Source organism: Penaeus japonicus, unplaced genomic scaffold (genome assembly GCF_977035675.1).
Source record: "Penaeus japonicus unplaced genomic scaffold, GWHDUDI00000001_assembly GWHDUDI00000009, whole genome shotgun sequence".
Classification (NCBI taxonomy): Eukaryota; Metazoa; Arthropoda; class Malacostraca; order Decapoda; family Penaeidae; genus Penaeus; species Penaeus japonicus.
This window is the reverse complement of record NW_028234411.1, coordinates 20,145,864-20,163,016: the sequence shown is the minus strand read 5'-3', so window position 1 is coordinate 20,163,016 and position 17,153 is coordinate 20,145,864. Positions and strand designations below refer to the sequence as shown.

The following is a 17,153-nucleotide window of genomic DNA, read 5'->3' as shown; positions in this document are numbered from 1 at the left end:
CATTTTCTTTCCTGTATTTGATTAGTTGAAAGTCCATACATAGTTCACACCACTGAGGACAAACTTTAAAGACTTAGGTGCTTCGTAAAAAGTGTATTTGTTGGCCAGTCACTCCAAAAGTTCTTTGGGCATTTACAGATCATGCATTGTGACCATACAATATAGATAGATAGATAGATAGATAGATAGATATTATATCATATTATATTACCAACCTGTATTGAGGAAGAGTAGCATTTTTATTCATATCTTTCATATATAAATCATGATATATCACTCAATGTTTTGCAAAGAGAAATGGAAAATGGAAACTGTCATTGTAAATAATATAAAAAGTGACCAGCTGAATACAATGATTGATGTAAACACTACATTGTATTTACACTTCTTCCCTGATAGCATTTGTTTCTGAGTATTCATAAATACGGTTTTATCCATATCACCAACGTTCCAGATAGATTTCCTCTATCTAGTCCACACCTGCAGCCTCTGCTCATGTGTATTCAGGCACCGACCCGCTACATGTTACCACTTCCTGGCTGAACTGAGCAGGATCTATCTCCATCACCTGATCAATGTTTGAGACACTGTCTTCTTGCATTGTGATTGTGGGTACAACCACCTCATCTTCTGTTGCCATGAATGCAATAATTGCTTCTGCATTATCTCTTGGTGTTTCATCCTTCATGATGACTCTAGATAATACATCAGGCTGCTGTTCTACTGTAACAGAACCCCCGACATGGCAGCTTGCTCCCAGTGGTAAAGGTTTACTTGTAAGACCAGTCTGGAAAAACGTCAGAAATATTATTTTGTTAAAGTTTCATTATTTCTGTATTTCCTACTTCCTATGATGTATAATGGCAAGGCTATACAATGCACTATGTATTACTCAGGAATCTAGTTCCTGTTGTTGGAAAATGCCCTTCAGGAGAAACAAACTTAACACTGCAATACTAGCCATATACTATATTTACTCATTCATTTTTGTAGATAAAAAGAACAAGAACATAAAAAGAAGAACAAATTAATAATCATAATTAATAAGGACTACTCACACTGTTCTCTCCTCCCTCCGCCAAGACCGTAACCTGCATCTCTTGCAAATTCTCAAGCTCCTCTTCCTCATCAGCGTAGATCACAATGTAGCTGTCATCTGCACTGCCATCCTCAGCCCCCACCACTGAAATGAAGGGGGCCGTTGCAGAGGTCCCCATCCCACCCTCCTTGTCATTCCTCTTTGTGTTTGAGTTTAGCATGAACTCCAGGCCGTGGTGTCGGTCCAGAATGTGGTTTTCTATCGCTGTTCTTCTCATGAATCCTTCTCCACACAACTGTCATGGAAGAATGTCTTGATATCAGATCTATAATATTATATTTACATTGATGCTGTGCTTTTTTCTGACAGTAGGAATATCTAATTAGCACATGGGAAGAAATTCAAAATCGGACAATACAATTAAGAGCAAGATACAATCCATTAAAGGACTGCTCTAATTCTGTAATTCCATAGAAAATTATAGACTTTGCAAATATCAGAAAATAAATACATACATACATATATATGTATGTGTATATATTTATGTATATATGTATGTATGTATGTATATATGTATGTAAATATGTATGTATATGTATGTGTATATATGTGTATATGTATGTAAATATGTATGTATATATGTATGTATGTATGTATGTATGTATGTATGTATGTATGTGTAATCAGTGCTTTGCCATAGTATCAGAATTATATTGGATAAAAATTTGTAAATATGATTATGAAGTACTATATACACAGCAATATTGTAACTGTGCCCTTTCACTATGAAGTGAAAGGGCTTTGTTTTCATTCCCCTACCCATAAACTTACATGTATAAATAAACACTACAATACAGATCTATGATCACATTCATACTTCTTTACAATTCAAATTACTATCATCAACAACAAGAGTATACCAATATATAAAAATATGCCAAAATTATAATTTTAGCTAAAAATAGCTAATATAATACATCATAAACATAGATTAAATAATACATACCTCACACTTGTATTTCTTATTGCTAGAGTGAATATACATATGTGTGCGAAGATTGTTCTTCTTGTTGAAGGCACGATTACATATATGGCATTCATAAGGCTTCTCTCCTGTGTGAACTTTCATATGTTCATCCAGTTTGGGTTTGCAAATGAACGACTTCTTGCACAACTCACAAGAGAACTCCCTTATGTTGAGATGAGCATATTGCAAGTGTTTCAACACAGAGGAGCTTGTGGTGAAAGGTGCTTGGCAGATCTGGCATTTATACGGCTTTTCCCCAGTGTGAGTTCTCTCGTGATTCTTCCACGTGCTATACTGCTTGAACCACTTGGGGCAGTAGTTGCAGCCATAGGGTCGTTCGTTGGTGTGAATCCTCATGTGGGTCCACAGGTACGACTTCCGGTTGAAGGTCTTCCCGCACACCTCACAGGAGGTGGTGGTTTCCCCTGTGTGGCTCTTCATGTGTAAGATCAGGTTCCTTTTGTCAGTGAGCACTTTGCTGCAGATTTCACAGTAATACTGCTCACTCATGTTACCGTGTTTCTGCATGTGAATTCGCAGGTATCTCTGCAGCTGGAAAAAGATGGACTCGATGATGACACAAAGTAATGTTTGTAGAGGTATTGATGTGTAAATAGGAGTAGTGGAATTCTTGGTAAAAATAAAATAAGATAATAAGTAGCACATTAGTATCACATTTTTTTTTAGCATTGTTAATAACACTGTCTTTTGAATTTGTTTGTTTTGTTTTTGTGTTTTTGTATGACCAGTAGTGCCAGAGACACAACTGGTAGGTGCCACTTTCCCAGTGGCAGTAGTAAGAAGTGCCTTTTGGTATTTTATATAAAAATTGAAAGGAAATTTCAGATTTCAAAGTATTGTGGTACAATGCAGTTTTTGTTGCCACTTTACCACAGTGTACTCCAGTTTCTTGTTTGTCCCTATGGCAACACTGATAGCAGCTTGAATAGCTTAGCTGTTATATTATTACATGGTTCTTGTTGTCTGTGAAGCTACCAATTACATGCCACTATGGACACCATACTATCATGCATCTAAGTTTAACCAAGTTTTTTTTTTAACTTAATCCAACACCAAAAAAAAAAGGAGAATATTTTTTAAATGAATAAATTGGTAATTTCTCAAAGAAAAAGAAGAAGAAGAAGAGAAAAAATGTATATACATCTACCTTGAATGACTTATCACACACTGTACACTTATAAGGCATTTGGTCGCTGGCTTTGGTCACGCATGACTCGAGATGTGAATCTAAATATCTCTTCTTGGCAAATGTGGTGCAGCAAATGTGGCAGGTGAAGATGGTCTGGGAGTTCTGGCTGCTGTGTGCGCTGTTGAGGTGACGATAGAGGTCGCTGTGGCAACTGAATTTTTCGTCGCAGTCATCGTGCTTGCACTTGTACGGTTTGGTGTTCAGATGCACCTGGAGTAATTATTGAGAAAATGAAGGAGACAAGATAATGATGGATGTGTTAGGAATAGCACTTTTTTCTTTCTTTCTTTTTTAAATGTGGTATGTAATTTGCAAGGATAAATTGTATTAAAAAAAAAAAAAAAAAAAATTAAGGTGCATCTACTGCACACCAGTAATGCAAAAGCCTGCAACAATACCTTATTATAATGACCAATGAGATCTCTCTTTCGAACATATGTTGCCCTGCAGTATTCACAAGAGTAATTTTGGCCACTATGAGAGGCTGCATAGTGATCACATGCCCCACGCTGAGTCGAGAAGCCTTTGTGGCATTCACTGCATGCCCAAGGCTTGGGTGAGGTGCCCTCGACTCGGTAACTCATTCTGTTCCTCTCTTCTCGTAGCATGGCACGCTTCTTGCCCTAAATTGATCAAATGATTTATGAAATTATTATCTTCATTATGCCTAAGAACTGATATGGTTTGATTATAGAACTACTGTGATTGAAAAGTATCATGCAAATGTTCCAATGTTATAACCTGCTAAAACTAAATACTCACCAAGACTTTATTATTTGGTATCTTCAGTAATTTGTCAATGTCAATGTTCGGTGTACTCTTCTCTGCTTCAGGAGCCAGAGGAGCGGGAGCCACACTCTGGGTTTTAGCAAGGTCGTTGGCTGCCTCCTCCAAGGCCCCCATCAAATTCCTCAAGTTCTGTTCAGTTTCCTTCTCTCTGCCCTTGCTTTCACTTGAACTACCAGTTTCAAAGACTATGGGCATATCTGGCTTCTTTTTTGGACTAGCATATTTTGGCCCCTGTTCTCCCTTTACCTGGTTCGACCCCTGATCTGCAGCGTCATTAGCCTGAGGCTTCTGAGCTGGCTGGCCGATGTCTTTGTCGTCTTTCCTTGCCTGCGTTACTGGAGATGCTATGATAGAATTTGGCTCCGTAAATATCTGCGAATTTGAATCGCCTTCTTTTCGAACTTTGGTGCTGCCTATCAAGAAGTCTTCCTCCTGTAAGTTGGTGAGGCATGCTAATGAGTTACTTTCAATCTCATCCCACGAGGAAGAATCTGCACTAGGCATGATATCCTCAAAGCCATCATGAACAGGTTCTTCCTTAACTCTAGTAAGGCAATTTTCCTCTGCGTCCTTTCTATTAACTTCAACATTGGTTTTCCCATCATTCCAACTCTTGCAAGCCACTTCTGCAGATGATTTCTCTTTCTTGATCCCTTTGGCAACAATTCTAACAACGTCATTCATGCTTGTCGACTCACTCTCCTCCTCATCTCCACTGACAATAACTGGTGTTAACTTCTCTGCTTGTTGTCTCCTTGGCCTTCCTGGCTTCTTGCGCTGCTTTGTTATCTCCATAATTTCACATGTATCTTTCATGTAGGCTTCTATATCGGCCAAGCTCTTGCCAATACCTTCTGCCAGCTTTCCTTGACTTGATTCTCTTGTTCTATCAGCACTTGAGGAGAAAGCACTTTCACCATGGTCACTTTGTGGTAAATCACTCTGATTATCACTAGCATCCTTATCAGATCCTTTGAACCTCAGCATCATGTCACTTTTCATTGAATTTAATTTCTCTTCCATGTCTGCAATTTTGTCTATCAATAACACACATTTTTTGCATAAAACCCAAGGGACCATTAGTCTGTTGGGATCAATGGCACAAGGGAAGAACTGCTCAAACCTCTTCAAAGCTTCCGAGTGATCGTCATCTGGCACTTTACTGAACCACTTGGAAGATTTTCTATAATCTGTATTAGTGACTGCTCTGCAAGCGATGCAGAGAGGTTTTATAACATGTGTTGACTTCATCACTTCATCTAAAATAATTGTGACATTTTCGTATTCTTCAGCAAAATCAGCTGGTTCTTCTTTGATAAGCACATCTTCATGAGACTGTGTCTGACTAGATTTGGAATCTACTGAGGCAGTATTGACAAGGTCATCCTCCTCCTCTTCCAAGGATGCATCTGTCCTGACTCTCACAGGTCTTGCTGATTTAACCTGATGGTAACTCTCCTTGTGTGCGTCGAGTTCACTTGCAGTGGAAAACAGCTTGAAGCACAAATAGCACCTGTGAGCTCTGTCTCGTCCCCTTCGACTGAGCCTTGGTGGTTTCTGTTCGTGTTTCATCTTTAGAATTTGTTGATGGTAGTGCTTCGATGTTGGTTTAAACTCTCCATCTTTTTTCTTCACATCTTCATCTACCTTCCCATATCTTCTCCTGGTCTGGTTAAATTTGGTTGGAGAGTAACTTTCCTGGTAACTGTCATCTCTGTTTTCAGTGACATTTACCTCAATTTTCTGGTACTTTGCTTGGGGCTCTCCATTCACATCTATACCAGCCTCTCCATCTTTCTGGTTATCATTATTGCAGTTAGTGCTCTGAACTTGTGCGCCTTTCCTCTTCGATGCTATTCTAGACTCCATCTTTAGTGAGCCCTTACAGTTGGCAACATGTTCATTAAAAACTTTAGGAGTCTTGTATTTCTTGCCACACTTCTCACACACCTGAGATTTTCCATGTACTCTGCGGTGTTGGAGAATCTTTTTCAGGTCTTCACACTTAAACAAACAGATGCGGCACTGGAAGGAGGTGTCTTGGCTGTGGACCATCTGGATGTGGGAACGGACATATGACGCATTGTAGAACTTTTCCCCACACAAAAAGCACTCCTCGTTCCACTCCTGGTGGTAACGGCGTTGGTGAATCCGAAGGGACCTCTCGGAATGCAGAAGAGTACCACACTCGTTGCATGTTACCAGTAACGGTCTGTCAATGAAAGAAAATTGCCCTATGTCCATATATATGTTTTTTATATACTCATAACAAATAATCTAGGTTTGTTACAGTAAATGTCAGTTTCCAACACTTTGCACCACAAGGGATCAGATCCACAAAAATCATACTATCCCTCCAATGAAATATTGGCACAGTTTTTCTTACCATTCTATCAAATCCTTTTTTATATCTCTCAACTTATACTCGCTGCATGACATGTTATCACATGGGAATATTTCACTCTCATCTGATAAGGTCCTATCAAGTTATGATTGCTCCCTCTAAATACACGTTTTACATAGTAACATATGTATATACTGATTGCAGTTGCATTTGTATAGACACATTGTTCTTGACTTGTCAAACAAATTCAGAACTTTTTTTTTTAAGTTTCTCAGCCTCCCGTAGAATTGGGCAGGTGAAAAGTGCCTTTGAGAGGTACAGTGCAGCTCTCAATATTGGGTGCGTTTGTTATCTACATGGCGGGAGCAGTATTTGGCAAATAATCAGCCCAGCATGGGTTAATACTTTAAACTTTCTTCTATGACATATCTAACAATGGTTTTAAGTGAAAAAGTCAAAATGCACTTAATTTTTTTTTTCAATAACCATAAATAGAAAGTAGTTTCAACTACACTTAAATTGACAAATAACAATCACCTAACAATAATATTCAATAGAATAAAATTAGAAAGCAAATTAGGCATCTTTAATCAATGTCAACTTATGGCATTTATACATGCTGTGGCAAGGGTGGGCCCAAATTCCGAATTGCACCTATATACACTATGACAATGGAGGCTTTTCAATGATCTGGGCACCATGTAGGCATGGAGTTCTATGACTCCAACAGCTGTAGTTTTTTAGCTAAAGCATTTGAAAGTCAGCCTAAAGCCTCATTTTTCAATGCTTTTATTGAAACGATATAATAAAATGCAAAACACTTACTAAATATTAATTCAGTGTTATTACACATGAAATACATCAAAAAATAAAAATTGTCATACCTATCTTTTACTTCCAATAATTCCTGTTGCTTTGCTTCTCCCACTGGTCTCAATACTTTGACCTAAATTGGAAGAAAGGAAAAATCAATTATCGGAATCTTCTATGCGCAAGGAAATGCAACATAGCAATTCAGCTGTCACAAAAGGATAGAGTTTGATTACTGATATTATATATTTTTTTAACAAGCTCCCTTCAACTAAAATATTATCAATCCCCCAACTTCATACAGCAAGGTTATCTCTTCCACATGAACCCTGTCAGAAATCACATTGCATACCACAGAACCAAACACAGAAGCTATGTTATTCAGTGACTTTTGCCCATGAACTCCATCTTGTTTGGACTGGGTCACAGACGATAAATTGAAGGCCATCATCTCCCCTCGGTTTGTCAGTACCCGCATGCCCTCCGTCAGCAACTCTGTTGGGCTCTGCACTGTGGAGGAAAAAACAAATAACAAGTTTTAAAAGCTACAAGTGTCTAAGTGGAATATCAGGAGAGATGCTTCAAAATGAATTATGTTAATTTCCACCATACTTTAGCTATAACAATAATATCAGATAACAAAAGGCCATCCATAGCCAAAATGAAAAATTTTGCACAGCAAAAAGCTCCCTTTATAACAAATATTAAATGAAGGCATCCACATCTGATATGAAACTTTACCATAATATCTATAATAATAATAATATCTATATCTATCTGACAAGAAAAATCATCCACTTACTTTTGATAGGCAACCTGGGCTTTGCCTTTGGCTCTTGAGTCTGTTTATTATCACTTGGCACCTTGTTCAGAGAAAGGCTCTTAACAAAGGACAATGATGTCTGAGGCTTTGATATCTGAACCTGCGGTGACCTTATCTGTATGCTCATAGGATCTTTCTCAAGAGTTTCTTTGGGCACTGTGTCAAGGAAACTGCTCTTCAAGCTCTGATTGGCCAATGTTGTCCGAGGCTTTGATATCTGTCCTTGAACCTGCGATGAGCTTATCTGTATGTTCAGAGTATCTTTCTCAAGAGTTTCTTTGGGCATTGTGTCAAGGAAACTGCTCTTCAGGCTCTGATTTTCCTCCTGAAGGTTAACTGTAAGCAAGTCCACTGGTTCACTTGCTTTGGCTTCAAGGCCAGCAGGTAGTTTCTCTGTGGTGAGGTCAGCCTGCTTACCTGGAGCCTCAACGTCCTTGAGCATCATTGCCGAAACAGGTAAGGCACTCCTGCAACAACATATTTTCATTGCTAGTTGGGCAGAGCAAATGTCAAAATTTTTGTTTAGTTTAAATAAGCAATGAGTGCATGAATATTGTATTATCTTGAAACACATCCTATGTATATTTACTATCAATCCACTAGTATAAAGAAGGGCAAACCTTCAGATTTAATATAGTTCATATTAAAAAACTAATGAATAAATAAGCAAAAGATAAGAAAATAAGTAATCTACCCTCAAAGGTCATCAATCACATTTTTCTGTCTATAAAACTTGTATTTTACAAACTATATTGCTTTCCTTGGGAATAGAGCCCAAAATACTCAGTCATGGATTTGGCCAGTTCTCTGACCCCCCTCCCCGTTTAGGAACTCCTAGCGGCGGGCTCTCTGAGGAGGGATGACTAAGTGTTCCTAGGTGCTGATCTAGTATCAAGAAGGTGGGGTCGCACCCCCCCTGTCCTCCCCCAAGGGGGCCTACACCTACCCACGTGTTTGCCCGTTTGCGTTTGCCCCTGATGCGCTGGAGACGGGATCCATGGAGTTTGACGATGCCGTGAAAAAAAAAAAAAGTACGCTTTCTGCGGCTAGCAACACGCCTCTTTGTCCTCTTCCCCACAAGACGGGGGCCTGATCGCCGACTACGATGCTCGTTCCAATTAGGGCAATCGGTCTCTCATGGTCTCCTCCGCTGTACTGAGGGTCAAGTAGTCCCATGCCCTTCCTGCCAAGGCGAATGGCAGTCTTGAATCGCAGGTCTTGATTAACTAAGTGCCATTTAGGCCCGCGGAGGCCGTGGTGGCGTATATCCTCCATCCTATCTCCACCACCACCCTGTGCTCCTGAGCATGGACTCTCATACAAAGCTTCCCCCTTGTTGGAAATCACAGCCCTTTTTGGACTCCTGGTGGTGGGGGCGTGGGAATGAAATGGACAAAGAACAGACGCTTATTACATGGCAAACCGTAACTCAATAAACCCATGGAACCACTGACATCCCTGTTGAACGAACCTTGCATGACGACAAATGACAAAGGCTGTCACTTCTCACCTTTAAGTGACCCCTTCGAGGGCTTTGATGACAAAAAGGGAAAAGATGGCAGGGATCTGGCGTCGGTTTCCCAGGAGGAAAAACCCAACTCCCAGTACCGTCGGGCTGAACCCTCCAAAACCAACCCCAGGCTCTGACAAATCTCTGGCGTCGGTCCAGAGGAAACGAGAAGTCACAATTGGAGGAAAAAAATGGAAGCCAGACAGGACCCTTCAACCCTACTGGCCGGCACCTGGCCCCACTGGCAAAATCCGGCGTCGGTTAACGCGAGAAGAGGCAAGACGACCTCGGCCTCAGAACGGGCTTCGGGACTCAGAGGGCGGGCGTCGGTTCGGAGAGCCCCCCAGGAGGACAAACGACCTCGGACGGCAGTTCGGACTCAGAGGGCGAGTCTGCAGCCCCTCGACAATGTCGAGCCTAGTTTCCCCCATAGTGGTTAGGGGTTCCTCCTTAAAAACCCTAAACCGGAGAAGGATTCGACAATCCTACTTACCAGATGGTACGGCTCTGAAACCCAGAGACACCCGAGACATGCCGCCGTTCCTGACGATTAGATAGATTGCCAATAGACAATGGCATGATAAATCGTTCCAAAGGACCAAGCCACCCCTCACCTTCCTCCAGAAGACTGACAAGCTTCTGGATGGGCGGAAGGTGAGCCTGTCGGCTCTGACTCCCGAAAAGAGAAGTCCAAGATGGGTGCTTCTTGCTTTAAAAACTTCCTCTGATGTATGACCTCGAGGTCATCACTGCACATTCCAAGGTGGTGGGCGCTTCTCGACTTTTTGAAGGGAAGCACCCAACCAACAAGTCCTGGTCACTTTGGAGGAGCTCCAGTTTGCGTCCTGGATCTTGGCAATTGGGGCTCTTACAGACTCAGGACATGCCCCCCCCCCTCCGTCCAGAGAGCCCGCTCCGCATCCGTGCTTCACGTGCCAGAAGTACGGACACCACAAGGCCACTTGCTCTGCAAAGCCGAAATGTGGTGTCTGTAGTCAGGCACACAGAACAGAGGTGTGTCTCAAAGCACACAAAGATGGCAAGCGAGACATCACTGCCAAGTGCCCAAATTGCCATAAAAAACACCACGCCTGGAGCCTCGGATGTTCTGTCAGAAAGGAAGAGGCTCTTCGGCGGCAAGAGATCGTTGCAAAACGACCAGACTTTGTTCCCGCCCCTCTAGGCACGTATGTCTGGGGGCAGAACAAAGGGGTAAGGGCTCCCCCCCCTCCTAAGAGGAAGGAAGCACCGCCCAAAGCGAAACCAGCACCGGACGCCCCCAACACAAAAGAGTTCCCGGCGCTGGTGGATGTTCCAAGTCGGAAACAGACCCGGAAGGGGTCTGGGAACACCTCAAAGGCTACCCCAAGAGCGGAGAGTCCGACTTTGTTCACAGAGAAGGACTTGACGCTCCTGCTGAAGACAGTTGTCACAGCAGTTGCGACGGCATTGGGAAGGACCAGCGAGGAGACGGAGAAGGCAGTCGAGATAGCCATGACGGCAATGACTCAGACCGTCATGCCCTGAAGGAAAAGGACATGAGGCCCAAGGCCACAACTCCCCCTCCAACTCAGGGCGAGACTCCTTCTCCCACCCCAACTCAGGGCGAGCCCTGTCTCCCCGACAAACCTGCGGCCAAGACCACACTGGCAGAGCCTGCGCCCAAACCCCAAAGGGTGAGGAAGCCAAGGCCACCCAAAAAGAAGGCCAAGGCGACCAGGAATACTCCACCTCCCAGGAGACCCAGCCCTTCCAACTCGACCTGTCCTGACGACAGTGACGAGTCAAGTGAGGAAATCACACTCAGTGTGGAACTCACCAAGGAGTTGTCAGACTCCGAAATGTCTGACGCTACCCACACGGGGGCGTCGGACACAGAGACCGAATACCTTGACGTCAATGACTTAGTGAACGCAGACAAGCACTATGGCCACTAACTTAAGCATACTGCAGTGGAACATCAACAGCTTCTCCCCTAGGGCCGCCCTTCTCCACGCGATCGTGCGATCTCGGAACATTGATGTTGTCATGCTCCAAGAGACGCTAACAGGGGAATCTGTACGCTTCTCGGGATATCATCCCTTTGTGCTACCGAGTACGCAAGGTACCAGAGGCCTGATTACCCTTGTGAAGTCGACTATCCCCTGCTCCCTGATTGCCGATCCTGGGCAGTGCGGAGAAGGTGTTGAATCCCTTGCTGTTGAGATCCATTTGGCCGGGGGTCCTCTCAAGCTGTACAATGTATACAGTAGGCCAAACTGTAGGGGCTTAGATATCAGTGAAGCCTGTGCTGCTGCAGCACATGAGCTAATTCTTATAGGGGGGGACTTTAATGCCCACCACCCTATACTGGCTCCCACTCAGAGACGTGATATGGCAGGCTGCCATATAGCCGAGGTGCTAGAGTCATGCCCAGAGATTGCTCTTCTCAACAGCCAGGAGCCTACGCATGTTGGCGGGGGGGTCCTTGACCTCACCTTTGTCACTGCGGCTCTGGTCGAGAGAATTAGTTGGTCTGTGGACAACACTGCCACGAGCGATCATTATGGGATAGTCACCACCATCTTGGATGCTGGCCCGGCACCCATGCCCCAGCACAATCCTCGATGGAAGGTGGAAAGAGCCAACTGGAAAGCCTTCCAGGAGGCTCTGGCCGTGTGCCTCAGAACCAGTGACTCCTCACTTAATGATAATGTGGACATACTTGAGGCCAGACTAGTAAATGCCATAGACGAGGCAGCCTCAGAAACCATCCCCAAAACTCGTCAGTGGTCCAGGTGTTTCAAGGACGCCTGGTACTACAATGATGAGATTAAGGAGGTTAACCACAGAATCAATATGTGCAGAAGACACTTTCGCAGACAGAGAACTCCCGAGAACCACACTCTTCTAAGAGAGGCTCTCAGGGATGCTCAGGAAACTGCTAAGAGATTAAAGCAGGAAAAGTGGCTGAGTGGTATGAGTCCTTTGGCCACCAAACCTCCCTTTCAGAATTGTGGAACCGTATCAGACGGGCCACGAATCGCTCAGCCCCCAAAAAGACCCACCATGACCCACGGTCAGAGGCGGAGAGACTGGCACTCGAGTTCTCTGCTAGAACAAGTAGCGTCGGTCTACCAGCAGAGCTGAGGACATGCCAAGAAGAACTGCTCCCAGGCAGGCTTGCCCTCATTAGAGAAAAGGCGGTAGAGCCTGATGATACAGACGTCATGTTCTCTCTGAGGGAATTACGGCGGACATATAAGACCAGTTCCCGGTCAGCCCCGGGTTGCGATGGGATCTCCCACCCCATCATTTCCCACCTAGGACATGAAGGTGAGCTTGCACTTCTGCATCTCATCAACAAGTCCTGGGAAACTTCCTCACTGCCACAGTGCTGGAAGAGGGCTGATATAATTCCCGTCCCCAAACCAAAGGAGCCAGGACGGTACCGCCCCCATCTCCCTGCTTAGCTGTCGAGGAAAGACAGCAGAGAGAATGGTACTGAATCGCTCCAATGGAAGCTGGGACCTCCACATGAACACCTACACGGGTTCACAAGGGGCAAGAGCACTACCCACAGCATTGCCACCTTACTGAGGCACTGTCAGCAGCAGCAGCGCTGTCATTGTCTTCCTTGACCTGGAGAAGGCTTTTGAACTGGCAAACCCGTTAGCCATTCAGGAGATCCTGATCCGCAAGGGAATCAAAGGCAGGCTGCTTGCCTGGATTGGCGATTACTTTCGGAACAGAACTGCCAGAGTGAAGTTCCAAGGTCACCTTTCCAGGCATTTGCCTCTAGAGAATGGCACCCCTCAAGGAGGGGTCCTTAGCCCGGCCCTGTTCAACATCCTCATGTTAAACATTCTCGACATTCCACTCCCAGCGGGGTGCACGATCATTTCATATGCAGATGATCTAGCAATTATCTCCACTGGGAGAAGAAATGTGAATCCAGTCAGAAAGGCCCAGCGTTGTCTGGACCTAATAACTGAGGAATGCTGCAGAGTCGGGCTTAAGATCTCAGCAGCCAAATCGAAGGCAATGGCGCTGAAGCATGATGTCTGTGATCAAAGACTGCGAGTCCAAGGTCTAGAGCTTGAGTGGGTACACGTCTACCAATACTTGGGGGTATGGATCGATAAGAACCTCACCTTCCGCTCCGAGATCAAACATCTCTTACACACAAACACGGCAAGGCTCTCTGTCATGAGAGCTCTGTCTGGGCGGCGCTTAGGGGCTGGACACCGCGTACTAAGATCTTTTTACGTGCACGCTGTCCGTCCCATTGTGGACTACGCCTCCGTCGCCCTGATCACAGTAAAACCTGGACTCAGGAAAAGACTCGACATAATGCAAAACGAAGCCGCCAGGATTATTCTGGGTGCCCCTGGGTGGGCTAAGGTTACTAACCTCCTCCTGGAGGCCAAACTCTTTCCCCTGGACACCCGATTGATCAGATGGCGGCCCAGTTCCTTGCAAATGTCCTACAGTCCCCACTGGACTCGCAGCTAAGACAGAGAGTGCAGCGTCGGCTTGCACAAAACCAAGAACTCTTTGCTAACAACACCTGGCTGTCTCAGACAACCAGAGTGCTGAAACGCTTTGAGCTCAAAGAGACACTACTGATCAAGGGCATGGACCATCCCCACCCTGACTATGTCTCAGCCCCGCCGTGGGCACGATCCTTGATAGAATTCTCTGTCATGAGTCTATCAAGAAGAAAAACGCAGTACTCACCGCCTCTATTGAAGGCTGAGGCGGAGAGGAACATTACAGCAATCACGCCGCTGAACAGTAAAACCTACTTCACGGATGGTTCTGTAGACCCCACCACCCGCACTGCAGGCGCCGGTTTTGCAGCAAGGGGCATAGAGAAAGCTATGCGGGTATCAGACAATGCCTCCTCGCTCCAGGCAGAGGCAGTAGCTATTATGGGAGCCCTAGCCCATGCAGCCCAGACGGACGTGCATGTTGTTATACACACAGACTCTAGGGCCGCCATTGACAGCCTGCAACAAAGCACGCCCCTTGATAACGTTTACCTGATAACCTCGATTCTCACCATTGCTCAGAGAATCCTGGATCAGGGAAGACGCATCATCATCAACTGGGTCCCAAGCCATGTTGGTATTGAAGGGAATGACGTAGCTGACAGGTTAGCGGAGGAAGGCAGGAAGAACCCTTGAGTGATCTTGTGGTGCATCCTAGCCGGGAACTGCTAAGGCGTAAAACGATGGTTGCAGGGCAGGTCGGTGCCCTGCAGCGACACAGAGAGGAAGCGAGAACCTCCCCCTCGGCCAGCTGGTACTCAAACGCCACAGGCTATGAGTCGCTGATACTCTCTCCCAGAATATCAAGGTGTGCTGAAGTCAGTCTGCACAGACTGAGAATAGGCTACCCTTGTGCGTGGCAAATCATCCCCACTATTGGGCAAGATGAGCGACGCTGTGAGTATTGTGGCGCGCCGGACGCCAAATTAGAGCACTACCTGATGGAATGCGAGCACACTCGCTTCCTCAGGCAGGGCCCAGAGACGACAGCCGCCGGGCTGGTTAGAAGGCTATGCCTGTCATTAGCCCCCTGGCAACTGGAGCGCCTACAGGCAATCCGACCGCCAAGGTAAAAGTTCAGTCATGATGATCAGATGAGTCAGCACTTATAGCCAACAGAGACCGGGCTACCCCTTCCACACAACCCGGGCGAAGCGACGTCTTCGCAAAATCTCTCTGAACTGAGCTGAATTGAATCAGCGATGATGATCAGAAAAGATTAGATAAGATGAGTCAGCACTCATAGCTGGCAGAGGCCGGGCCGCCTTGAGCATATAGCCCGGGCGAAGCGACGTCTTCGCATATCTGTCTGAACTGAACTGAATCACATTTTTGTCTATAAAACTTGTATTTTACAAACTATATTGCTTTCCTTGGGAATAGAGCCCAAAATGACATTTTCATCATGTTGAGATATATGTTTTTGAGAAGTTTCATAGTTTATTTAATTCCCATAAGCTTGCTAAGCCACTCCAAGAATTCTGTAGGGGCTATGACCCCATGATTTCCATTACTGTACCATACTCTGTTGATACATCATAACTTTTTTTTTATATATTCATATATAATGCTTATTCTTACACCAGTTAAGACTACTATTATGTCAGTTTGAACATATTTCAAAGTCCCTTGATGAAGCTGAAAATTAAAATATTTTCATGTCTTTCAGTATTCCCATGAAAAAAAAAAAAAAAGCTTTCTTCATAACCAATTGCCCCCCACCTTCCCCCACATACCCTTCCCCACATACCCTGGGTCACCATCGCCGAGCTCTCTTTCAGGGGCATTGATGAGATAAACCTCCTCGCCGCTGTTACTTCCCACGACAAAGATCTGCATGTTCCTCTCGGCCGCTTCCACAGCCGCAATGTCCTCGCTCTCGGCACTCGCGTCGACACCCTCTGCTGCCTGGGTCTCCCCGAGGATTGGTCCCGCTTGGATGCTCTCCTCGTCCAGGGACCCCAAAACCTAAGGGAAAGGAGGTTACGGTCTCACGTGATGCTGGGGCAGTTTTTGTGGTTCCTTTCTCAACACTGAAGATGAAGGAAGTTCTTGTAAAATGCAGCTTATAGAATGACAATTTTTTTTTCTCAAAAATTATCTTTAAAAATTACTGTTATCATGATTGCTATCATTATCATTATAATTACTATTATCATTGTCATTATCATAATGTCATTAAAATCAATACCAGCATTACTTTCATAGCTATTATCATTGCTATCATTATCACAATATACCACCTTCATCATCATCATCATCATCATCATCATCATCATTATTACTTTTATAATTATAATATTTATCAAGCAGTTATCATTAGTAGTATTACTGTTATTATTACTATCATTATGTAGTAATCATTCTTATAATTATTATTACTCTCAGTATCATGATTATTATCATAATCATCACTATCATCATCGTTACCATTAATATCATGCAAAGCATTATGATCAATATTATCACAATTATTTTTTTCCATACTAATCATTACTCTTATTACTATCATCATTAAAAATTGTCACAGAAATATCATAACAATAAATGCCTGAACAAAAACTAATTTTTTGTCCATCCAACTTAAATCCTGTCTACAACATGATTCATCCGCCTCACCTGGATGATTTGCCCGTCGGGAGTCTGGATGAAGTACTGCCCCGAAGGAGACAACTGCAGCTGGGCCCCGGCCTCTTCTCCCTCAGCCACCCCTTCCTCCTCCTCCTCGCCCTCATCCCCTCCATCTTCTCCCTCCCCTTCCCCTTCGACTTCTGCTCCACCTTTTTGTGTCTTCTCCTTCTCATCCTCTGCTCCTTCCAAACATTTTGAAGGATCATCTGTCACTGAGATTGGTAAGGTGTTTGTGCTGTGCTTACTGGCATCTGGAACTATATAAAAGAAAGGACAAGGATTCAGAGAGGATAAATTCAGTATTGAGGGGGTGGGGGGATTCACAAATTTCTAAAAATTAAGCCCTGACAATTGGTGAAAATGGGGGATACCACTTGTAATTAAAATAAAGGGGAATGGCCCATTGGTATTCCACCCATAATGACTCCCCTGTCATGA

The 17,153-nt window shown here is 44.3% G+C and overlaps 1 protein-coding gene across 3 annotated transcripts in view; it reads right to left on the bottom strand.

Moving 5' to 3' along the window:
• Positions 1–17,153, bottom strand: part of LOC122250704 (uncharacterized) — a 21,503-nt gene continuing 4,350 nt past the window's right edge. For all 3 annotated transcript variants that reach the window (XM_086539805.1, XM_086539804.1, XM_086539806.1), the window contains exons 4-14: positions 16,704–16,972; positions 15,835–16,052; positions 8,022–8,509; positions 7,572–7,729; positions 7,294–7,355; positions 4,039–6,277; positions 3,675–3,899; positions 3,235–3,486; positions 2,046–2,618; positions 1,059–1,334; positions 1–787 (exon numbers count right to left, since the gene is read on the bottom strand). In XM_086539805.1, coding sequence (XP_086395931.1) covers positions 494–787; positions 1,059–1,334; positions 2,046–2,618; positions 3,235–3,486; positions 3,675–3,899; positions 4,039–6,277; positions 7,294–7,355; positions 7,572–7,729; positions 8,022–8,509; positions 15,835–16,052; positions 16,704–16,972 — 5,054 coding nt within the window. In that variant the 3' untranslated portion in view covers positions 1–493. The remainder of the gene's footprint in view (positions 788–1,058; positions 1,335–2,045; positions 2,619–3,234; positions 3,487–3,674; positions 3,900–4,038; positions 6,278–7,293; positions 7,356–7,571; positions 7,730–8,021; positions 8,510–15,834; positions 16,053–16,703; positions 16,973–17,153) is intronic.